Source organism: Lissotriton vulgaris, chromosome 7 (assembly GCF_964263255.1).
Source record: "Lissotriton vulgaris chromosome 7, aLisVul1.2, whole genome shotgun sequence".
NCBI classification, from domain to species: Eukaryota; Metazoa; Chordata; class Amphibia; order Caudata; family Salamandridae; genus Lissotriton; species Lissotriton vulgaris.
In genome coordinates this window covers 1,163,445,178-1,163,470,466 of record NC_141695.1, presented here as the reverse complement: position 1 = coordinate 1,163,470,466, position 25,289 = coordinate 1,163,445,178, and the positions used below count along the sequence as shown (strand labels likewise).

Genomic DNA, 25,289 nt, shown 5'->3' with positions numbered 1-25,289 from the left:
TTGGAAACAAAAGTAGAGGCATCTTGAGGAGAAGCACCTCAAATTGCACAGGAAAAAAAGAGGAAGCCAAATATATTATGTAAATAATTGGTAAGTTTGCTGTGTATGTTGAATAGAAAGCAATACAAAATTACGCAAAAAACATCTATGGAATAAAGAAGTAATTCTCCACTCAGCAACACACTCCATTATACTAGAACAAGTATTAAATTCACGTAAAACATGGCTAATTGCATCAAAACGGACAACAAAATTTGCAACGCAGTGCATTTATTTCAGATACAGTCTGCGCGGATGTTTGAACGTTTAGTTAAAAAAAAAATACAAAGCAATCATTTTCAGGCTTGCAGTACATCAAATGAGGACAGAAGAGTCATTTTGCAAGTTTGCTCATGAAACCTGACCAATCTAGCAAATGGAAAGTAGGATGCGACCACTTCTAAAACTGAGCGTCGGCAATAGCTTGGACAGAGGTTCCGATTTCTCCCCTCCCCCATATTAAACCGGTTTCAAGACATCAATTCTTTAAATATAAAGAAAAAAGTACATGAGAAAAGCTGAGATCTAATAACCCAGCAAAGATATTAGGGTCTTTTTAAAATGTGCGGACATTCTTCATGTACTTAAAACCCCACGGCCTTCATAGATATTCGAAAGAATATTTAAGCCAATGGTAGTTGGACTAGAGAGAAACAGAAAAGGAATGATCTGACACAGACAGATCCATTTTACATTAAACAATTTGTGCTCAAACACTAGAAAGCTTGCAATAGGTGTGACTTTGGGTACACCAATGTATCAAGTTATTTCAGAGAAATTGCATTGCTGCCAAATCACTATAAATACTAAAACCTCCGCACTCTGCATGGTCATTAATCTGCATTTATGCTGGAAGCAATTCCCCCCACCCACCTCCTCCCATTTATGCCGATTGAAAATTTGCCACCCCAAAAAAAATAACTGCTTCAAGCTAACAAAAGGCCAACATGGGGAAGAGTTCAAACATTATAGAAATGCTATCCAGATATACTCCATGCAGCCACCTCGTGGATGAGTGATGATGCATAATTTTAAGTGGACGAATAATGAATGAATTTGGAATAGGGGGACACAAGCAGCAACTACACTTGTGTATTTGGGACTCAAGAGTTTTAGTGCGAACAATGATAGTGTCACTTGGGTGTCAACCACAAGTCAAAATTGCAACATGGTATGCCAGTCCTGGGGTTCTCAGCATATTAGAGTGTAACAAATCTTTGAAACATGCCACAGTTTCACTAATCAGATAAAGAATGTAAGAGCTAGCACACTCAAATGGGACAACCGTGACATTAGAACGGGTAAATTAAACCCGAAACTCTCAAATTTGCAACTGGCTTAAAAGGAATTAAAGTATTCAGGGTCAATAATCTACGGTACAAACATTCTCAAAAGTTGTTTAAAAATGCACAGCTGAGACCTAACAGAATGAATATGAATTTGAGGAACGCAGAAATGTTCACATTTGCTACTACAAAGTGGTAATTGCTGCACTGAAGCACAGACAGGAATTTGAGAAACGGTTTTGTCTGTGAGGCAGCATGCTTGCTTCTGGGAGCACTGCCTCAAGTTAAGCCCTCCATTACCAAATAGCATTTTTTTTTTACTATCATGAGGTCATGCTAGCACCATGCTAGGAGGTCAGACGAGAATATACAGTATACCACCAATAACTGGGCAAGTACACATACAGAAGGAGTGGCACTCGAGATAGATTTAAGATCAATTGTAGCCGAGAATATTTCTAATAATACATATGTAAAAGCAGACTGCAGAATAATGAACAATTTCATTCATCTGCTCTAAATCATCGTGGCTTTACAAGCCACTTAAAAAAAAATATTAAGCAACAAAAGACTCTGTAGCAATAGTTGGAAACAGACGCTTACAGATACCAGCCATCTGAAGTCTGTGCTACCATTTGTTTGGACGAACAGGACTTGAGAAACAAAGGGGAACAAAACACGCAAAGGAAAATTTGTTATTGTGGAGACAATACATTCTATTAGAATTGCCACTGGCCACCAAGTCCAACGATGACTGAAAAGTACAACTTACTTGATTGAGTAGTCATTTTAAGGTCAAAATGCTCCATACATTAACAAAATAGGGAGTGCTGGGAGAGGGAGGGTGTGGGAACCTACAGAAAACTACAATAACTGCAGTATTCACTTCCGCTGATCTGTACTCAGAACCATACAAAGTCAACAATTTAAAGCTTTATTACAGTTTATAACAGAAAGCTGAAATTCAATCAATATCCATGTCCGGAAGTTTCTTTTCTGCCTCAGATGATGTTGTGCTGCCATTATGTTCAGTTGGTTGGTGTCCCTGCTTAGCAACATCCCCTTCCCCATCAACTGGTCCGTTTTGTTCAGCTGACTGCTGCTCCTCTTTTGGAGGTTCCACTTTAGGTTTTGCTTTCGTAACAATAGGATTGCAGGTACTTGTTAATTCCTTAAAAATAAATAAATTACAAGATCAACATAAGAAAGTGTTTCTAGGCTAACAACGTAGAATGAAGCAAAGAGATTGCCAGCATACATGAAACAATTCAGAAAAGAGGAAAACTAAAATTATTGGAGGAAAATGTAGTTACCTGTAAGTACAGGTCCACAAACAAATGTAAGGAAGGCTATCTGTATGCCTGATTAGTTGGAATATATGCATTTTCTTTACAAAAGGTAGCATTATTAATTTTAAAATACCACTTAATTAATAGGTGACAATTAACTCACATTAAAAAAAAGTTTTTAGTAGAAAAATTAGAAGGGGAGCCAATGTAGCTAGAAAGCTGTAGGACTTAAAAGCTGAGAAACTAAAAACTCCTTTAAGGAAGAACACACCACCTGTAAGGAAATACCTCTTTTTCTATGATCACCCCCAGGTATTTTGACAGATGCTGCGGATTTTCCGATTAAAAGTTCACCCTGCTAACCAGACCTCAATGCCAGTGACCTAACCCAAAGAATGTTATGTTACATTCACTATACCCAATTGACATAGGCTAACTTACCTATACGTCCCTAGTATATGGTCACCAGAGCCGTTAAGTAGGAAAGTCAACCCAGGTATTGCAGCACTGGTTGAGACAACAAATATACCAGTCTGCAATTGCAGACTAGAGGGGCAGTTTCTAAATGCTAGCTCAACTTTGCCATTTTAAGCCATGGCAAAGTCAAATGTCCCCCTGACACCTATGGCAGGCCTACAGACCCAAAGGCAGTATGCAGCATATTTCACGGGCATGTATTTTTTTGTGTTCCGACAGTAAAAAGACAAAACTGGCAGTTTAACAGGAGAAAGACATTGTTGCTCTGTGGGCAGTGCAGGATTACAAACTGACCCCCTCAAATGTGCTAACTCCTGAATGGTGCGACGTAAATTGATACTCCAAGGTATCAAACAACGTGTTACATTAATCCAGACTGGGTTCTCAATGTCGAAATTAATGTAACAAGTTAGAGGGCAACTTTTATCAAGTTGACACTTTGTTGCCTTAAATCGCATGTGTCCTTAGCAGTTGCACACGGAGCTTGAACCCGAGACAGCTTTCTACCCTCCTAGTAAAACATGCGTACAGCTCCCAGTAAAGGAGAGAACAGGGGCCTGCACTGGAGAGGACACAGAAAAATATTGTCCTTGAGCAGGACACAGCAGACAGACCTTACCTTCGCTAGCCCAAGGAGCAGCAGGAGGAGTTCAACTTCGCTGCAGCCTCTCTTTGCCAGGTCCAAGGTCAGCAGGACAGTTCTTCTGTCCATTACCTCAGTCCAAGCGAGATCTGAGTTCTGGGTGCCAGGAGTGACACTTTTATGCCCAGAAAGTGCCCTAAAGGCAGTTTGTGGTCAATAAACTGGGTACATGGTTCCTTCCCTCCTGTAGGAAGCTGCCTTTTTATATAGTGGACCACAATGAGGTATACTGTGTAAAGAGTCCAGGCAAACGCCAATTGGTTTACAGAGGCACAGACAATCCAAATGCTCTCTTTAGTGCTAGTGTGGGGGCGAGCAGTTATCAGAGGGTAGTGCTAAGCATTTACTGCACATAAAGGCAGTAACACACTCAAAGAAATCACACATCAATTTATAAAAGTAGGACAGATTGGTTTACATATTTGGGTACCAAGATCATTGGAGTCGGGTAAGTACTTTTCAAGCAGGGAATTATTACAGGTTTCAAAGTTCACACTTCACTGCAATTCTGGAGCTGTAATGTTATTCTATGAGGGAAGAACATATACTGCATTTGGGCACTTGCCAGAGACGTACAGGACCCTTCTCCTGGACTTTAGGGGAGTATGGGGTAAGGTCCAAGGCAACACCAACAGGTTACCACGGGCAGCACTGGGGCAGCCGGGTGCAGAGGTGTGTTGCAGCGTCAGGTGTCTTATTCACTTCAATGGGGAACTGTCTGGTTGAAAAGAGGCTACAAGATAGCACTGGGAGCAAACCAGTCTGGGCAAACTCTCAGAGGGGCTCGGTACGAGATACACTGGCACGTGGGGACACCGCTCGTCTACTTCTCCTTGGGCGCGGAGGTGCTTTTAGGTGTCCTGTTTGTGCAGTGGGAGACACTCGCGGTTGAAAGGGCCTGCACAAATAGGCTGCAGGCAGTGACTGGGAGTCCAGTACCGGCAAACGCAAGGGTGGGGCTTAGGGTCCTTTTGGCATAGTCACCTCCCTCTGACTTGGTTCTGCAGAGAAGGGCCGATAGGATAGCTAGGCCGCTCTGGCTGTGGTTCTCACTTTCCCTGAAGACCCCCGACATGCATGTAGGCCTTCATCGGTGTTGGTGTCCATGCTGGACACAACAAGCCTTAGTTGCTGCAAGAGGTCAAATACCCCGAATATTAGTGCTGTGCTGCTTCAGTGGGTTCTGGCGTACCCACACAGAGGGAGGACGGATTTGACCTGTGGGAGCACAGTGATCTCTTCCTGGGCGGCTGCAGCATCCAACGCCCCGGTAAGCGGCAGGACTGTGAATCGGACCCTGCTTCTTTGGTGCCTGCGGCTGCAGGGGAGTAGCTCCTCTATTACAAGGGAGTTTCCCTGGCGATTTGGACAGCACTGGCAGCATATTCAAGGCGGTGGAGGCCTTTGAAGTCTCCTGCTTTGCCATGCTGATTCCCAGGCATCCTGCTTAGAGGAGGTGATAACACATTCTGCCAGAGCAAGGATAATGGTAATTACCCAGTAAGCATCTGTTCTTGGCATGTATAGCTGTAGATTCTTATGCTTTGCATACTCCTGCCATCTAGTGTTGGGTTCGAATGTTTGCAGTTTGTTTATCAAAGAAGTATTTTCCAGACACGAGGTAGGTGACTCCTCTCAGTGATAGTGCACATAGGCATCGACTCCATTGTAAGATTTATTTCCCGCAGATGGTGAGAATGGAGTTAGTATTAAAGAATTGAGATGTCCATGTGCAGGTATGCATACTAAAGAGAACTGCAGCAGCTACAGGTACCCAGTGAGGCAGGTGGGCGAATGTGAATCTACAGCTATACATGCCAAGAACAGATGCTTACTAGGCAAGTAACATCCGTTCAAGGCATGGGACCAGTAGATCACATGCTTTGCATAGACTATATAGCCGTATTCTCCTAAAGTGGTGGCTAACCTGTAGTGGCTGGTGCAGGAGTTTTCTGAAATAGTATTTTAAGTACTGCTTGGCCCACATTAGCTTGTTGTCTCGCTAACACATCTACATAATAGTGTTTGGTGAAGGTGTGCAGAGTAGACCATGTTGCAGTTTTACAAATGTGGGGATGTTTCCTAAGAAAGCCATAGTAGCCCCTAACTTGCGAGTGTAATGCACCCTAGGGGGTACAGTTAGAGTTCTTTTTGCTTATTCATCACAAGTTTAAATGCATTTAACAATCCACCTTGCAATACCAGATTTGGAGATAGGATTGCTCTTGTGTGATGGTCAAAAGCAACAAAAAGTTGTTTGGTCTTACAAAATGCCTTTGTTATTTCAATGTAATATAATAGAGCTCTTTTCACATCTAAGGTGCGTAGAGCTCATTCTGCAACAGAATCAGTTTGGGGGAAGAATACAGGTAATTCTACAGACCGATTTATGTGAAAAAAGCAGATATTACCTTTGGTAGAAATTTGGAGTTTGTAGAAGAACCATTTTTTCTCTTTGCAGTTGGAAAAAAAGGTTCTTCCATGGTTAGTGCCTGTAGTTCACACACTCTCCTCAGTGAAGTGATTGCAATAAGTAAAGCAGTTTTCCAAGAGAGAAACTGTGGCACACATTTATACATGGGTTCAAAAGGTTAACCCATTAGTCTTGTGAGGATTATGTTAGGATTTCACACTGGGGCAGGTGGGAGTCTTGGTGATGTGACTCTTAAGTCCTTCCATGAAAGCTTTAACCACGGGCAATCAGAAAAGCGATAAATGTTGCCTATTTTCTAAGTGTGCAGCTATTGCAGCGAGATGTAGCCTGATGAAGGTGTAAGCCAATCCAGACTGATGCAAGTGTAACAGATGGCAGATGTTTTGTATGGAAGCATCAAGAAGGTTGATGTGATTGTTATTGCAATAAATAACAAAGCGTTTCCATTTAGGTGCGTAACAGGCTCTTGTGGTAGGCCTTCTGGCCTCCCTGATTATGTTCATTCAGTCTGGTGGAAGGTTCAGATAACCAAACTATGATTTCAGGAGGCAGATCGTGAGGTTCAATTGTTTGGGATCTTGGTGTCCCGATTTCTCCATGTCTCTGTGTGAGGGGTTTGGTTGTAGGTGCAGCTTTTGATGCGGGACCAGAGAGAGCTGACGCATGTGGGAGCTACTAGGATCTAGGATGTTTGCCTGAGCTTCGGAACCACTAATGGAATGAGTGGGAGAGGTGGAAAAGTGTAGGCAAATATCCCTGACCAGTTCAACCATCGTGCATTGTTCTTGGAGAGCGGATATGGGTACCTGGTGGCAAAGCTTTGGCATTTTGGTGATTAGCAAACAGATCTGAGGGACTCCCCAACTTTGCAAGTATGGGAGGAGAACCTGAAGGTGAAGTTCCCATTCGTGTATTTGCTGCCTCTGCCTGCGGAGGTCTACAATCTGGTTGTTCACTCCTGGGATGTGTTCCACTAGGAGATCGATTTTGTGGTGAATGGCCCATTTCCAGATGTCTTGGGAGAAGTGGGGCAGTTGCAGAATGTGTATCCCCCTCTGTTTTTGTATGTAATACATAGCCGTCATGTTGCCGGTACGAACTAAAACTGCTTTGCCAACCAGTTGAGTTTGAAATGCCTTTGAAATGCCTTGAGGGCTAGAAAGATTGCAAGAAGCTATATATGATTGATGTGGAGCTACTTTTGCTGTTGGCTCCATAGGCCTTGCACTGTGTGGTGCCTAAGAAGAGCTCCCCAGCCAGTGAGGGACACGTCCGCTGTTAGTATTGTCTGTGGAACCAGGTCTATGAAAGGCTTTCCTTTTGATGAATTTTGTGTGTTCCACCACTTCAGACGGCGAGACGTCGAAAACATATTCTCTGTGCCGCCAGTGGCCCGGAGGCGGTGGTTGGACCAGAGCCGCCCACTTGGACTGAGGTGGATTTTGGGGGCAAGTGAGGATCTGTACTCATAGTACGCTGCCCTTGCGGGATTTCATCATCCCCCTCTGGGCCGTAGTTGAATATAGGATCCTTTTCTTCAACTCCCATGGTGTCCCCGGCTTCTTGTTCCGAATCCTCTCCAAAGAGGTCCGGACAGGAACCTGCGTGCTGGCTCTGCAAGTCGCGACATCTATCCAGACGGTCGTGAAGCGTCTTCTTGGAGCAGAAAGCTGTGCATGCGTCGCAGTCCTTCTCTGTGCTCCGGAGACAAGCACAGGTTGCACACTTCGTGTGAGTCGGTGTGCGGAAAGAAACGAATATGCTACTTACCAGTATGCATCTGTTCTTGGCATGTAGGGCTGCTGACATTCATATCTGTGCATAGATCGCCGCCTAGTGTTGGGTCCGGATGATTGCACATTGTTGTCCTGGAAGAGTCTTCGAAGTATCACGAGATAGGTGGCTCCTCCCCTGGACTACAGTGCGCATGGGCATCGACTCCATCCCCAGATTGTTTTTAGCCATTGCGGCCAAGATGGAGTGAAACTCAGTGAATGATGACCATGCTATGAGTATATGTGAATACTGCAGCTGCTACAGGCGCCGGGGGAGGAGGGCGGGCGATATGAATGTCAGCAGCCCTACATGCCAAGAACAGATGCATACTGGTAAGTAGCATATTCGGTTCGAGGCATGTGGGCTGCTGAATTCATATCTGTGCATAGAATAAATAGCAGTCCCTCCATTAGCGGCGGCCGCCCATGCCAGCTGCAGCAGTTTGAAAAAGTGTCTTGAGAACAGCCTGCCCTACAGCTGCTTGCTGTTTGGAGTGCACATCAACACAGTAATGCTTAGTAAATGTGTGTGTGGTAGACCATGTGGCTGCTCTACATATGTCTTCTAAAGTAATGTTTCCAAGGAACGCCATAGATGCCCCCAACTTTCTGGTGGAGTGGGCTCTTGGTGGAATGGTAAGAGTACGCTTAGCTTTGAGATAGCATATTTGGATACATTTAACTATCCACCTAGCAATACCAGCCTTGGAAATAGGGTTACCTTTGTGGTGTGGTGCAAAGGCGACAAAGAGTTGCTTAGTCTTCCTAAAATCCTTGGTCCTATCAATGTAATACATTAGGGCCCGTTTAACATCAAGGGTATGGAGCATCCGCTCCGCCAATGATTCAGGATTTTGAAAGAAAACGGGTAATTCGATAGTTTGGTTGATGTGGAACGGAGACACAACCTTGGGCAGAAACTTAGGATTAGTGCGGAGCACTACCCTGTTGGAGTGAATTTGGATAAATGGCTCTTGGATTGTGAGGGCTTGCAATTCACTAACCCTCCGTAGTGATGTAATCGCTACGAGGAAAGCCACCTTCCAGGTCAAGAACTGAATCTCGCAGGAATGCAGTGGTTCAAAGGGAGGACCCATCAGCCTGGTAAGAACCACATTGAGGTTCCACTCAGGTGCTGGTGGAATGACTCGTTTGAGGCCTTCCAAAAAAGCTTTGATGGCAGGCACCTTGAAAAATGAAAGGTGCTGTCTATTTTGGAGATATGCGGCCATTGCAGACAGATGAATGCGAATGGAAGTATAGGCCAGATTACACTTGTACAGATGGAAAAGGTAACAGATTATGTTCTGAATAGAAGCGTTCAGCGGGTTAATGTTGTGGTTCGCACAATAAATGACAAACCGCTTCCATTTTGCCGCATAGCAGGCTCTAGTAGTGGGCTTTCTCGCCTCCCGAATGATGTCCATGCAATCGGGAGGTAAGTTTAGGTAGCCAAACTCTACGACTTCAGGAGCCAGATCGCCAGGTTGAGCTGTTGCGGATCTGGGTGCTGAATGTCGCCATGGCTCCGTGTCAGAAGGCTGGGTGTGAGATGTAGCCTTTGATGCAGTACCACGGACAGTTCTAGAAACGTGGTGTACCATGGTTGACGAGCCCACGTTGGAGCAACTAGGATGAGAGTCATCGAGTGTTGCCTGATCTTGCGTGCCACCAGCGGTATCAGAGGTGCTGGGGGAAAAGCGTACACAAATTTGCCTGACCAGTTCATCCATATCGCATTGCCCTGCGACTGTGGGTGTGGGAACCTGGCGGCGAAGCCTTGGCATTTTGCGTTCTCCTTTGTGGTGAACAGGTCTATCTCTGGATGAACCCACCTTTGGAAGTACGGCTGGAGTACTGATGGATGTATCTCCCACTCATGCATCTGGTGGCTGTGCCTGCTGAGCAGGTCCGCCATCTGATTGTCCTTGCCCGGGAGATGCTCTGCCATGAGGAAGATGTTCCTCCGAATGGCCCACTTCCACATGCTCTGAGCCAGATGAGACAGCTGCGGAGAGTGTGTGCCTCCCTGCTTTTGAATGTACTACATTGCAGTCATGTTGTCCGTCCGAATCAACACGACCTTGTTGCAAAGATGTACTTTGAAAGCCTTCAGTGCCATGAAGATCGCCATCAGTTCTAGAACATTGATGTGCATCTTCCCCTGTTGCTGCGTCCATAGTCCCTGCACAGTGTATTGGAGTACATGCGCTCCCCATCCCTGGAGAGAATCGTCCGTTGTCAGGATAATCTGTGGCACAGGCTCCTGGAACGGTCGGCCCTTGCAAAGGTTTCGTGGATTCCACCAATGCAGAGAGTTGTATGCCCGACCGCTCACCAACACTAGGTCTTTCGACTGGTTGTGAGCCTGAGTCCACTGACGTGCCAAGCACTCCTGAAGCGGACGCATATGTAGTCTCGCGTGCGGGACAATGGAGATGCAGGAGGCCATTATGCCTATCAACTGCATGAACACTCTTGCAGGCAGCGAGTGGATTTTTGGATCAGCGATTGAATGCTGCTGACTCTCACTGAATTCGGCTGTGCTGTGGCCGCCAGAGTGTCTATGGTGGCACCCAGATACTGCCGTATGTGGGCGGGCTGGAGATGGGATTTTGGGTAATTCAGTGAGAACCAGATCGTGCAGGAGGTGAATGGTGTGGGACACGTGGTGGGCACACTGCTGGGCCGACTTCGCCTGAATGAGCCAGTCGTCCAGATAGGGGTAGATGTGGACGTTTTGACGCCTTAGATGCGCCGCCACCGTCGCCAGGCACTTTGTGAAAACCCTGGGTGCCGTGGTGACCCCGAAAGGCAAAACCTTGAATTGGTAGTGCTGGTTTTGGATGGTGAACCTGAGGTATTTTCTGTGTGAAGGATGCAGCGGAATGTGGAAGTACGCATCCTTCATGTCCAGAGTTGCCAGAAAGTCCCCCTGTTGAAGCAGTGGGAGAACTTGCTGCAGTGTTAGCATGTGGAAATGCTCTGATAGGATGTAAAAGTTGAGTGGCCTGAGATCCAGGATGGGCCTGAGGGATCCGTCCTTCTTTGGAATCAGGAAGTACAGGGAGTAAACTCCCGCGCCTCTTTCCTGCAAGGGTACGAGCTCTATTGCCCCTTTTTGCAGCATGACTGTGACTTCCTGCTGCAATAAGTGCAAGTGCTCGCCGGACATAGGACGGTGCCTTGGGGGTATGTTGGGTGGAGTGGATGTGAGCTCCAGACAATAACCAAACTGGATAAGCTTTCTGACCCACCTGTCCGTGGTGATGGACTTCCACACGGGCACTGCTGGAGTCTCCCCCCGACCGGTGTTGTGTGGTTGGGGGGTAGTGACAATGAGTCACTGTTTGTTGGCGGTAGAGGACCTGGAGCTGTTGCCACGTCCTCTGCCCTTGGCGTTGTTGCCGCGGTATCCACCTTGACCCTTGTTGGTATAAGTAGTCTGGGTGTTGCTTTTGTAGAACTGCGCTGACTGCGAAAGTTGACCCCTTGAGGTGCCTCTAGTATTGGAGTGACGAAAGGACCCACTCCGAAACTGCTGGGACTGCAAGGCACCCATAGATTTTGCAGTGTCGGTGTCCTTCATCTTCTCAAGGGTGGTATCAACCTCAGGGCCAAACAGGTGATCTGGGTTGACCGTTTGGTTCAAGATGGTGGTTTGAATATCCGGCTTGAACCCAGATATCCTTAGCCATGCATGTCTACGAAGCATAACGCTAGTGTTAATTGCGCGTGCGGCGGTGTCAGCCACGTCCAGAGCGCACTTTATGGAAGCGCTGGAGATTAGCTTCCCCTCCTGTATTAACATTTCAGCCCCTTCCTTATATTGGTCGGGTAAATGTTGCAAAAGGGTCTCTAGGGTATCATAGTGTGCCCTGTGATAACGCGCCAGGAGCGCCTGCGTGTTAGAGATGCGCCATATGTTGGCTGCATGCGCTGCCACCCTTTTCCCTGAAGCCTCAAAGACTTTTCACTTTGTCTGGGGGAGGAGCATCACCCGTAGTTTGCGAGTTGGCCCTCTTCCGGGCATTGGAGACAACCAGGGAGTCCAGAGGCAACTGTCCCTTAATATAAGTTGGATCTGTTGGCGCTGCCTTGTACTTTTTGTCGATCCTCGGGTTGATGACCCTCGCCCTGGTGGGTTCTTTGAAGACCTCAGCAGCGTGCTTTAAAACACCCTTCAGCATTGGCAGAGTCTTTACAGTCTTTTCAGAGACAGAAAAGGTGTCAAATAGGAAGTAGACGTCCACAGGGTCAGCATGCAGCACGACGTTGTGATTGGCCGCTGCCCGCTCAATGAGGGCATTGAAAGCCGCAGAGTCCTCAGTAGGGGAAGTTTTCGCTGAGAAAAGCTGAGGGTCCTGTCCAGAATCCGGGTCCCCAGGATCGCCACCAGCAGACCAGGGCTCTGCCACATCCTCTGGGTCTGTGTAGACGGGATAGCTGTATTCATCCTCGTCGTCTCCTTCACCAGCTTCTACATTGGACTGAGTGGGCGAGAGTTCGTGAGCCTGTGGTGAAATGGGCTCCACCAAGGCTGGGGAACCAGCAGAGTCCATCTTTCGTTAGAGTGGTATCTTGTACGACTCCAACTGGGGCTCAGGGGTGATTTTCCTCTTCAGGAGGGAAAGCCTGCCCGTTTCGGCGTCGATGAAATGTTCCTGACGCTCTTCTTCCGAAAGTTGTCGAGGCCGTGGGCCGAGGACCACCAACGATGGTTTCGGCGTCGAAGACACCTTCTCGGGCACGCCGGCCCCTGGTTTAGCAGGGAAAGCCTTCGGCGGCTATGTGCAAAGGATCGGCGTGTGCGCCTTCGCCAGTTTCTCCAGAGGCTTTGCCGGCGGACGGTCCTTCGGCTCGACCGCTGCGGCGCCGTCCCTAATGCGCTGTAGGGACTCTGTAACCTTCTTAGTGAACGCCGCGGATGGATGCGCCGGTTCGACAGGGTCCTTAGCGGTTGGCTTTGGAGCGGAGTCCGATGAGGTTCCCCTCGGAGTCGACGCACTCAGCGCAGCTCCTTTGGCCTTGTCGTGTGGAAGCGGGGCAGAGATGTTATTCAGGTCGTCTGGCCGCTTCTTTCGGTCGGTAAGAGACCTTTTGGGGTCGTCTACCGTCTCCTTGTGATCGAGTCGACCCTTGCCGGTGTCGATAGTCTTCGGCGCCGATGCGGCCGCGTCCGACCCCTTCACCTTCGGCTTCGATGTAGTAGCCTTCGGTTCGGCCATTTTGACGTGGCTTTTCGGCTCGACGGCCATTTTAGATTTTTTCGGCGCCGAGGCCTCCGAAGTCTTCGATCCGACCAATGCGATGCGCACTTTCGGTTTCGATACCTCCGGCGTCGAGACCGTAGATTTCACTTTCGGTTTCTGTGTCACCGGGAGTGAATCGCTACCAATGTCCGTGGCCGGGCAAGCAGGCGGGGCCGAGGAACTCATAACAAGGTTTCGGGTAAGGCCCGAAGGCGATCCCTCGACCTGGGCCTTATGTATTTGAACGGCCCCGGAGTCAGTCTGAGGAAGCTCTTCGTCCGAGCTATCCTCCATGGTGGCAAGGGCCCAGTCGTCGTCCCCTACCTCCGACGACTTCACCGAAATCTTCGGTCTCGGCGTCGTAGTCGTCCTCGACCTCCGACGCGGGGTTAGATTCCGAGATGTCCTGGATATCTTCATCCTCGACCTCCCCAGCATCGAAAATTTCCGTAGGCGGCGGTGCAGATTGCTGGGCCTCCAGGCGCGCCGCTCGACGGAGCTTGAGTGTTTTCTTGGACCGGAACCTGGAACAGGCCATACACTTGGCCTCGTCGTGGTCCGGCGACAGGCACTTGTTGCATACCGGGTGGACGTCGATATGTGGGTACTTCGAGGCACACACCGGACATCGTTTGAATGGACTTCGTTCCATGATGGATGGTCGAAGAGTCTGGAGCGTCGACTAGGCCCTTCCGCGCCGAAAGCACGCGGAAGTACAAGCTTGGCTTGGAGCCGAGGAAAGTTGCGAAGCCGAACGCAAGACAATACCGACGCAAGTCCTAAAGACCTTTTGGTCTCAAGTAAAGTTAAGTTAATTCTTATCGATTCCGACAGAGGGAACCGAAACACAAGATAATCACATTTTGCATCACAAATTATAGCACTAGGCAACATGACATAAAATACAAAATGTGAAAGACGGAAGGTGGGAAAGAAAGGAAAGCTCACCATCAGTGGAAGAGGTTCTTCAGGACAGCCTGTCCTACTGCCGCATCATCTTGCTGCAAGGATTCCAAGCAGTAATGCTTGGTAAAGGTGTGAACGCTGCTCCAGGTAGCAGCTCTGCAAATGTCTTTAATCTGCACCCCCGCAAAGAGGGCTGTTGAAGAAGCCACGGATCTCGTGGAATGTGCTCGGATCTTTCCAGTTAGAGGTTTTCCTGCAGCCTTGTGACAATGTAGAATGGCACTTGTGATCCATCTGGAAACACCCTGTTTGGATAGCGGAAGGCCTTTACCAGGACCTCCGAAGGCAACATATAATTGTGAAGATTTTCGAAATCCTTTAGTACGTTCTAAATAGAATTACAAGCATCGTTGCACATCCAATGAATGCAATGCTCTCTCTGCTGGCGTAGAAGGTTGAGGGAAGAACGCCTTCAGAATGACCGGTTCATTCAAGTGGAAATCCGAGGGAACCTTAGGCATGAACCTCGGCTTAGTTCTCATGATCACAGTGTTTCTTTTGAATTGAAGGAAAGGTTCTTGGATGGTTAAAGCCTGTAATTCTCCAACACGCCTAGCCGATGTGAGAGCAAGGAGGAGAGCCAATTTCCACGAAAGATATTTCATGTCAGAACGATGGATTGGTTCAAATGGACCCTTCATGAGTTGAGAAAGGACGAGATTTAAATGCCATGTAGGAGGGGGTGGTCGCACTGGTGGATAGACCCTGAACAAGCCCTTAAGAAATTGCTTGATAATCCTTGGACCACAAGGAAGGGCCGGATTCTGACCTTCTGAACCTTGACAGAGCAGCCAAATGGACCTTAATTGATGAATGGGCTAGTTCCGACTTAGCCAAGGACAGCAGATAAGGTAGGATATGGTGAGGTCTGGAATTGAAAGGATCAATGCTTTCTTTCTTACACCAGCAACAAAATCTTTTCCACTTCCGGCGGTAAGTCCTATTCGTTGAAGGAGCTCTTGCCTGGGACAGAACAGAATATAATCTCTCTTGAGAAGGGCAGGTTCATAAATTCTCGCTGCTCAGGAGCCATGCAGTCAGGTTTAACGACTGTGGATCTGGGTGCCAAATTTGTCCGTCGGACATCGTGAGAAGATCCGGTAGAATCCTCAAAGGAACGGGAGGAGCTATCGACAACAGATGGAGCTCCGTGTACCAGAACTGCCTCGGCCAAGCCGGGGCTATTAGGATCATCCTGCACGGCTCCACCTTGATTTTCCTGATAAGTCGTGGTATCAGAGGAATGGGAGGAAAAGCGTAGACAAATGTCCTCGACCATGCTATCGAAAGCGCACTTCCCAGTGAACCTTGATGGTGAAGCCTGCTTGCGTAAGACCGGCATTTTTTGTTGGTCGGAGTGGCAAAGAGATCGATCTCCGGTCTGCCCCACTGGCTGAAGATCTCTTCCAAAACTGTCTGATTCAATTCCCACTCGTGGCTGACTGAGGATGACCTGCTCAGCCTGTCGGCGTTTTCGTTTAGGATCCCTGGTAAGTGTTCTGCCTTCAGTGATATCCTCTGAAGGATCGCCCATTCCCAGATCTGTTGAACTTCTTGCGACAAAGGACGAGATCTGGTTCCTCCTTTCTTGTTCACATAGTGCATGGCCGTGGTGTTGTCCGTCCTGATCAGCACTTGCGAACCTTCTAGGCGAGGAAGAAAAGCTTCCAGAGCCAGTCTTATCGCCCTTAGTTCTAAAAGGTTGATGTGGAGATTTTTCTCCTGGGGCGACCAATGCCTGCTGACATGTAGGTCTTGCATCACTGCTCCCCAACCCTCCAACGACGCGTCCGTTGTCACTTCATGTGGGGACGGGTCGCTTACGAAGGATAGACCTTGGGACAAGTTGTTTTGATCTGTCCACCACAAGGTCGCGTCTTTCATCCTCGGAGTGACCGTCACTATGTCCTCGAATGAACCGTGGACCTGTTGCCACCGATTGTCCAGTTCTTCCTGCAGAGGACGCATTCTGAGTCTGCAATGGGGAATCAGTGGAATGCACGATGAAATCACTCCCAGTAGGGATTTGTATCGGCGTACTGAAAGAGACCTTCTTGCCTGTAAGTCCCGAGCCAAGGTCTGTAATTTTTCCCTTCTTTCCAGAGTAGGGAAAGCTCTTAAGAGGTTTGAATCCAAGAGGGCCCCCAGGAAGCGACCCCTTCTGGACGGGACCAGGGAGGACTACTTAGTGTTTAGAGTGAGGCCTAGATTCTGGAACAGATTCGTACAAGCTTAAACAGCCTCCAGCGCTGCGCCCCTGGACCCAGCTTTCAGCAACCAGTCGTCCAGGTAGGGGAAGACTTGGAAATGGTTCCTCCGCAGGAAAGCTGCTACTGGCGGCAGCACCTTTGTAAAAATTCTCGGGTCTGAGCGGAGCCCAAAGGGTAAAACCCTGAATTGAAAATGGCTCTTAGCATCTGTGCATCGCAGAAACCTTCTGTGTGCTGGGTGGATCGGAACATGGAAATACGCATCCTCGAGATCGAGCGTGGCCATGAAATCTCCCGTATTGATGAGCTTCAAGATGTCCTGGAGAGAGACCATCCGGAAAGAAAGGGAGATGAGATAGGTGTTTAGCTCCCTGAGGTCTAAAATGGGGCGCCATTTTTCTTGCGTTTTTCTCACCAGGAAGAACCTGGAATAAAATCCCTGGCCCCTTTGGTTTGAGGGAACCGGCTCTATCGCTCCCTGCCGGAGCATTTGTTGGACTTCGAGCCGCAGGAGACGCTGGTGTTTTGACGGAATGGCTGCCGGGGGCTTGGGTGGAGGGACTTGCGTGAATTCCAAAGTATGCCCTTTCCGAATGACGTTGAGCACACAACGGTCCAATGTTTTTTTGGACCAGTTTTGAAGGTATTTGGTGACCCTGCCTCCAACTGATGATTTCTTGAGGCAGGGTGCAGTAGGAAAAGCCAGGAGCCAGCTATTGGCGCTTGGACGAGTCCCGTCCTCGTCCAGCCTGTTTTCCCTTGTTGTAAGGTCTGGAGTAGTTCGTCGACTGGCCCGACGCTGTGTATAGGGTTGCCGGTATTGTTGGGAACCTGGGCCTGTGGAGGAGTAGAGCTGTTGTGTGTAGGACCCTCTATAGGTACCACCTCTGCCTCTGGCTCCTTTAAAGGGAGACTTGCGGTATTGAAGGGTCCCTAAGGACCTGGCAGTCTCCATATCCTTCTTAATTTCTTGAAGGGTATCATCTATGACTTTCTAAAACAATGCCTCACCATCAAAAGGCAGATCAAGGACCTTGTTCTGGATCTCAGGCCGGAACCAAGTCACTTTGAGCCATCCTTGGCGGCGGCGGACTGCCGCCCCAGCTAGGGATCGAAACGAAGTGGTTGCAATATCCATTGCACAATCAATGATTTCCATTGAAGTCGCTTCTCCCTCCTGCAGGATCTTCTTTGCCTCAGATGTAGACTCCGGAGGCAGCTGGTCAATGTAAGGGGCGATATCGCACCAAAGCTGGCGGTCATATCTCCCCAAGATCGCCAGAGCATTAGCGGCCCTTACTAGTAAACTCGCCATGGAAGAGAACCTCTTCCCCGCATTGTCCAATCTCCGCCCTTCCTTGTCCGGTGGAGCTGTTAAGGGAGCAGAGGGGTTACGGGATTTTCTCTGCGCAGCCTGCGAGATAACAGAATCTGGTCTTGGATGACCCGTCAAGGCTGCGGGACCCCCATCAGGTGCCTTATATTTCTTGTCCAGACGCGGTGGCACAGGGACCACCGTCGCCGGGTTCTTCATGGCCTTTAGGCCCTCCTTCCACAAATGATCCACAATAGGGATGGACCTTGTCGATTTTCTAAAAGGCTCCTTGAAATCGTATAGAAAACAATCACTAGTAACCTTAGGCATGGCCAATTTGAATCTGCCCGCCGCTCTCTCCATCAACTGATGAAAACCACCGATGTCTGCTGGTGGGGAATCCGCCGGTTCTGGGACTCGTGAAGCAGGATGCTCTGATATATTCGTCATAGTCCGTATTCGGAGCAGAGTCATGATCCGACTGCTGGTCCTCATCCGAGGAATCATCATGGACGTCTTGCAGCCCAGAGGAATCTTGTTGGAAGGATGTCTGAGGCTGAGGTGAAACTTGAGCCTGTAAAGATGGTGTCACTGGTGAGGGCGAAAATACTGCCGGTGTACCTGATGCTGCCGGGACATGAAGTGGCCTATTCGCTCTAGATTTATATTCTTGCAGCATGTTATGCAAATCTTGGAGAAATGAAGATGGCACGGTCACAATATCCTGGCCCGAATGATGGTGCGACTGGGCTGTTTGATGATAACCACTCTCCTCTTGGACGTATTCACCCTCAGAGTCAGTCTCCTGGCACTTGACCAGAAGTTGGGAGAGACTATTGGCATAACTGAAAGCGTCCTGGTCGTCATCCTCTGACACCCCTTCCTGCAATAGCATAGTTGGCAGAAGGGGGGATACACTCCTCGGAGAAGTCATCTCCGGCGTGATTCTCGTCACAGAAATTGTAATCCTTTTCTCAGAGGATAATATCGTCGACGGCTCAGTCGTCGACGGTTTTACATGCGTCAACGAGATCGGAGTCGTTGAAGTCGTCGACGAGGAAACTGTGGGCACACCAGCCGTCATCATTGTCAGAGTCGCCGTCGTAGATGCCCTCGTCGACGAGACTGTCGTCAAAGTCATCGTCGACACCACCGTTGACGTCGTCACCATCGTCGTTGGGGACTCTGTAACCTTTGTCGTCGACGCCTTCGTCGGCAGAGCCTTCGTCGACGGCGAAATCTTCGTCGTCGACGTCATCTTAGTCTTCGGCGCCTTCTCCGTCGACATACCTGCCGTCGACGGTACCTTCGTCGACGAAACTCTCGTCGATGCCACAGCCGACGATAATGTCGAATCAGATTTTTTCATCGACGGAACCCCTGCCGTCGACTTCTTCGTCGTCGAGGACTAAGAGCTCCTCTCAGAAGATTGAGAAGAAGGTTTTTTGAAGGCTGAGGTAGTCTTCTCACCTTTTGAAGGCGTCACAGGACCCACTTTCTCCTTTTCACTTCTGTGAGGAGATTTGCTGGGGCCCTGGATCTCAGACTCACTGGGGGTCTTTTTAGAGGCCTTAGAAGGTCTTTCCATAGAAGGGGAAGGAGAACCCCTACCCCTCTTCACTGACCTTCTTGATGAAGACCGACGCTGCATCCTCACTGTCACTAGAGACAGTATCTTTTCTGGACTTCAGCTTCTGGAGCCATGTCAAGAGTCTACCCTCACGGTCCCGGAGGGTCTTGGTTGAGAAGGTGCGACAGATCTTACAGTCAGCAGCTTGGTGGTCAGGATAGAGGCAATAGATGCAGTCCTTGTGCCTATCCTTCAAAAAAAGCCTTTTCTTGCCACAGGTGGAACAAGGCTTGAAAAGGGCTTTTTTCTTCTCCATTTCACTCATCCTGGAAGGTAGTCAGTAATCCTGAAGAGAGTCTAAAAGATTCTGAAGAAAATATCCAAAGTAAATCCTTAGAAAAGTAGAAGTTGAGCAGAGCTCACAGGAGACTCCCTAAGCACAACGTGCGATAGAAAATCAGAGGCTCTGAGGTTCCTTCAGGAAGGTTCTAAGGGGTGAGGCCTTTCTGATTGGCTGATGCCAAAGTTTGGTCTCTTTTACACAAAGAGGGTGATATGCTACAAAAGGGAATGAGGCCTAGGCCTTTTTCCTTTGTCTTTTGTACCTACAGCTATGGTATTTTTGTTACCGAGACTCCCATTCAGACGACGGGGAATGATACAAAGCATGGGAATCTATGAAAGTTCCAATACTGGGGTAAGAAGGATGAATAAATTGAGTCTAGGTCTAGCATCATAAATATTTTTCTATCCCTTTTTTGCATACAAAGTGCTAAATAGATCCATACCAAAGGTCTTCGAATGTCTGCAACCCTCTGTTTGGGACAGCATGAGGGAAGGGCTGAATTGATCCCAGGAATGACTCCAGACAGTGTTTAACAGCGTTTTGTCATTAGTAAAATAAAAAAGGCACTGATCCACTCTAATGGGCTATCAGTAACATCTTCTGTCACTCATACCTTGGCTAGGAGAAGGTGTCAAAGGTGGAATGCTCCAAATAACCCTTAAACTCAACTCCATGCCCATTTCTGACAGAGGATCACACAGTGGAAACATTTACACTTTAATAAGACCAAATTGCTGAACATAACTCCAACGTTCAAATGGTTAAATATGTTCAGAACTGCCAATTGTAAAGAAAACTTGTGAAAAATGTTTTCACTATTGAGGAGGTGGAGTTTCCCTGATATATTTTATTTATTTACTGGGGAAAGCGAGGATTACAAGTTTGAAGACTGATTTCAACACCTCTCAGTATATGGAAGTAGCAGGAAGAAATCCCACTGCCAGGGTGGGAAAAAGGAATAAGCTAGGAGGTGGTCAATTTCTTGCATTGGATAATGGCAATATTTCTTTTAGTGGAAAGAACTGTAGAGGAGCTGAAAACCTCGGAGTACAGACATTCTTCAAACTCTTTAAATATTTATCAATTTCATCTTTGGCCCTATGCAAGGTAACATAATTTACTCCCACCCCAATCTCACATCACCCCCAACCCTGAGTAGATTATCTATAAGAGGCTCTGCTATTACATGGACTAGAAGCTATACTTGCATAGATCTAGGTTGGTGATTTGATTTTGCCTACAACTGCCAACTTTGCTAAAACAGGCAATTTTGGTTTTGTGGTAGTTCAGAAAAGAAGGTTCAAACCCCCTTATGTTTAATCTTCTATTCACAGATTTTTACAGACCGCTGGCTCTCATGATTAACTAATTAGGACTGGTTAAGTTACAAAGGTAAAAACATAATTTTCACTACAGTAAACATTCCATGTAGAGGAAGAATATCCAAAAATTATGTAGATTTACACAGGAGTGCAACGTGGCAAAGTCTTTTATAACAGTTATCCACCAGTCACAATCGGTATTTAAAAAACAAAGCATTTTTATAAAGAGTGCACAATAAATCTACTTAAGAGCTCTTACTTGAGTTTTTGCCCGAATTTCCTTAGTTTTTACTACAGGGTCCACAGTAAGACTCTGCTTACTCTGCAAGTTCATTTTATTGTTCATCCATTCCATGACCTCGCTTGCACACTTTTCCACCTTGGCTATATCAGTTGCGTCCAAATGGTTGTACTGTTCCTCCTATGAAAAACAAATTGTTGATTAGAATTATGCCATAAAAAGAGCCGCTGCTTCAGAATTAAGATGTGGAAAACCACATTATTTTAAGTACTTCTACAGCAAAGAACTAGACATACTAAAAATAGGCCGGATGAAACTGGGTTTCAACAGAATTGTCAATCCATCTAGCCCACAGCCTAACACACAAATAAAAACACAGTGGGCACATTTCTGTAGTGTATGCTGTAAACTGGGAAACATGCCATAAATCTATCAGCAGGAGCTATCTAGGAGCAGCCTGCTCTTTCATAGAACAGGTATGCCAATTTTCAAAAATTGTTACCTGGCGATTTAATGCAGAACACTGTTGTTTTAAGCGTCCTCGGTGTTTGGAGACTCTAATGAGTTTTTTACTTTGATAGGCCCCAGCTTCATTGAACGTTATCCGCCAAGGTGCGGGAAAGTTACTCTCAACACAAATCAGGCCACATATATGAGGTATGTGACACTTTGTGACCAAGGGCTAGATGTAGGTAAATCTAATTTACCGATTCATAAATACCGAATTTTACAGATTCGGTATTTATGAATTGGTAAATTAGAAGGAGGCAGCTGTAGGTAATTTTGTAATCACAATTACTGAATCTGTAAGATTCGGTATTTACCGATTCGCTAAATACCGAATCCTGCAAGGGTCCAGGGGGTGTCACTTTGACACCCTCTAGCACCCCAAGTACAGGCTTGTGTGACATGTGGCACACATACATGCCCTAAGGGCATGTCTGTGTGTTACATGGCACAGGTGTGCATGCACAGATGTGCATGCACACCTGAATTCGGTATTTTACCACCCAATAGGATTGGGTGGTAAAATACCGACTCTTAAGGGCTGTGGCACTCTGAAGTGCCACCTACATATTGATTTACAGAATCGGTGAATTTACCGATTCAGTAAATCAGATGCCCCCTACATCTCAAAAGCCAAATACCGGTCGGAAACGGCCGAAATCGGCCGTTTCCGACCGGTATTAAGGCTCCTACACCTGGCCCCAAATGCTTAGTGATATTCACTTTGTAGCCAGGCGGTAAAACATCGTGTATGAATCTTTTTTCAAATAGGATTACTAGAATAGTGACCACGACTGCATCCTCCCCCTTCAGCGGCGCCGGTGGGTGCACATGGAGGTATGTAAATTTAAAACATGAGATTTTGAACGCCATGAAACGTTGTGTCTTGGTCTGTACTCTGACATGGTTTGCGTTTCACTTTTAGAAACAAAGGTGCAATACAGAGACCCAGTAAATAGCGCTCCCCCACTAAGACCCATGAAAATATCCCCCGCCTGATCAGAAAGATACTAGTACATTTTGATGATTCAACAAATGATGAATGGTAGACATGAGGTGTACAGGTTGCCAATAAAACTTTGTTTTCTTGCATCCTGTACAGAAAAATAAAGCTCTGATGAGGGTTTGAGAACTGGTTACTCGAACCTGAAACGCAGCGTTTTGTCTAATATGTAATGGTTATATATGTGTAAATAAGTGATTTATGTGGTCTGTACATATGTATTCTTCTTTTGCCAAAAAAAAAGAAAATCTCAAAAAAAGTGTTAAAAAACATACAAGTTATAGGTATATATAAAAGTACCTGACCAGATTTAATGAATTTCTTCATTTGGTCTATATAATAATTGCATCACAAACAAAGAGAGTGTGGGCATCTGTGGTTTTTGTTATAAATCTAGCTCGTCATTTTTAAGATGGGAAAATCAAGGGTGCCTTCAAAACGAATTCTTCCCCTCACAAACTCAAACGTCCCACAGCTATATCAATTATAAACTACAAATAGAACTTAAAAACATCATGGTCACAAACAATGTTTACTTCATGCGTTTAGAAGCTTTAGCAGTCCCAAATGATTAGGCACGTTTTCCATCATAGAAAAACAGCTAATTGACAATCATGGTTTCCCAAAGTGGTGGATGAACTGGGCATGGGTGTAATTACCAAAAATACTGAAGCGCATTCTACACACAAAGGCATATTAACAATAGGAATATACATCCTAACTACTCTACACATTCTCAGTTTTTGGCTGTTTCAATACCAACTTTTTACATTTTTGCAATTAAAAAATAAGTATAAGTTGCAACACACAGCAATTGGAAAATGTTTTTACAAGTATACCTCGTTCCTGAAAGACAGGACCACCTTCATGTATTGCTGGATGTGCTTCCCCAATTCTTCAAATGCTTTTGGCCTTTCTTCAAATTCCTGGAACCGAGTCTTAATTGGCTGGCCCATATTCTGAAAGGATAACAGTCAGATAATTAAGATATATATATATATTTTTTTTAAAAAAAAATTAATTAACCACAAACATGCTTCCTTAAAGATGGAACAATATACTCAGCAGCGCATACAATGACATATAAACGTTCACAATGTACAGTTCCCCCATGGTCTCTAATGTCTCCAAGGCGATCGCGGATGACCTAAAACCAATGCACTTTGATTAAAGGTTCCCTTAAATCAATCAGAAAATCCACTGTGTAGTCCATCCAAGCTCCTCAAATCTTTACCCATTTCCGCGGTCACCCTCTACTCTGGTCCACAGTTTGTTCTGCCCTTTGACACCAGTCTAAATCATTTGCCCAGCCCTCCACTGATGGAACCTCGATAGCGCACCATAGTTGAGCAATGTTTCGTTTTGCCACTACACCCGCCAGTGCGAGTTAGACTGTGTGGCCCATTTGGGCCATACTACGTCCCCGGTCACTCCTAAGACATGCCACCTAGCGTCCAACAGGACTGTGGTGCCCACCACCACAGACATCATCTTGGCTAGATTCTCCCAGTACCCTTGAATCTTAGGACACGCCCAAAGGAAATGGAAGAATGTCCCGGTCTCACCAAATCCCCGAATACATTTCTCAGATACACAATAACCTATACAATGTTGCACTGTCCTAGGGACGTATGACCTCTGAATAATTCGGAGCTGAACTATGCAAAATCTTGCCCTTATCAATATTTCTCTGGGGCTTTGAAAAGTCTGTCCAGTTATCCTCGAGGAGGCCAAGATCTCACGGTCAAGCCTCCAATAATTAAGATATTTAACACACTGGGTAGAATTGCTATTCCAAATTTTAAGAACACCACGTAAATGCAAGCATAAGGAAGAATTTTAACCAATATTTTAATAAATTACTTAGTGTTGGCCTTCAATGATTTTACAACTTAAGGTCTTGTCTTACAATGTGAAATTTCAGGAGCCAACATGAACAAAGAAGATAATAGGATTCAAAATACTTAATGTTACATAAAATTAGTCAGGAGGGCAACCAGAAACTAACTTATATGGAGCCTATCAACTCTAAACCATCACACTTTGAATTAAACGATGGAAAGAAATGTAAAAAAACAAAGTTTTACATATTAAACAGAAAATAATCCACACACGGCATTTAGTGGGTCAGTTCTGCCATATCTATTCCCTTATTCTGCCTGCACAAAAAACTTATTTGTAGACTGAAGTTGATAGATAAAAAGGAGTTATCAAAGATGCAGCATTAATAATGGTACTAGATATAGCTTCTTTTGTTCAAATAAATGAATACGTTACTTCCCTTCAATAATTCTTTTTCTGGTAGACTCTATAACTGCAGATTCATTATTAACAATATTCCCCAGGCGTCGGATTGAATCTCGAAAATCTGGAGCAGTACCCTATGCGTGCCGTTAGGTAGAGTTTATCGGCTACAAGTCGGAAGTGAGGTCCACAGTACCTACCTAGGCATCACCCTGGCATGCTGATATCAGTTTCTTCTGTTACTGTTTCCACCGCAAAAACGCAGAGAAACTAATAAATGATGTATGACCAGTGTGCAGAATCTAACAGGAGCTTCAGGGTAAATAGCCATTTTGCAGATCGGGGAGGATCGGTCAATAATTTGTGATTA

General features: G+C 46.4%; 1 protein-coding gene across 1 annotated transcript in view; it reads right to left on the bottom strand.

Annotated features, from left to right (window-relative positions):
- Window positions 1–253: 253 nt before the first annotated feature.
- HSPA4 (heat shock protein family A (Hsp70) member 4) overlaps window positions 254–25,289 on the bottom strand; it is a 395,733-nt gene continuing 370,697 nt past the window's right edge. The window contains exons 17-19 of the mRNA XM_086931632.1: window positions 23,515–23,634; window positions 21,184–21,345; window positions 254–2,496 (exon numbers count right to left, since the gene is read on the bottom strand). Coding sequence (XP_086787758.1) covers window positions 2,290–2,496; window positions 21,184–21,345; window positions 23,515–23,634 — 489 coding nt within the window. The 3' untranslated portion in view covers window positions 254–2,289. The remainder of the gene's footprint in view (window positions 2,497–21,183; window positions 21,346–23,514; window positions 23,635–25,289) is intronic.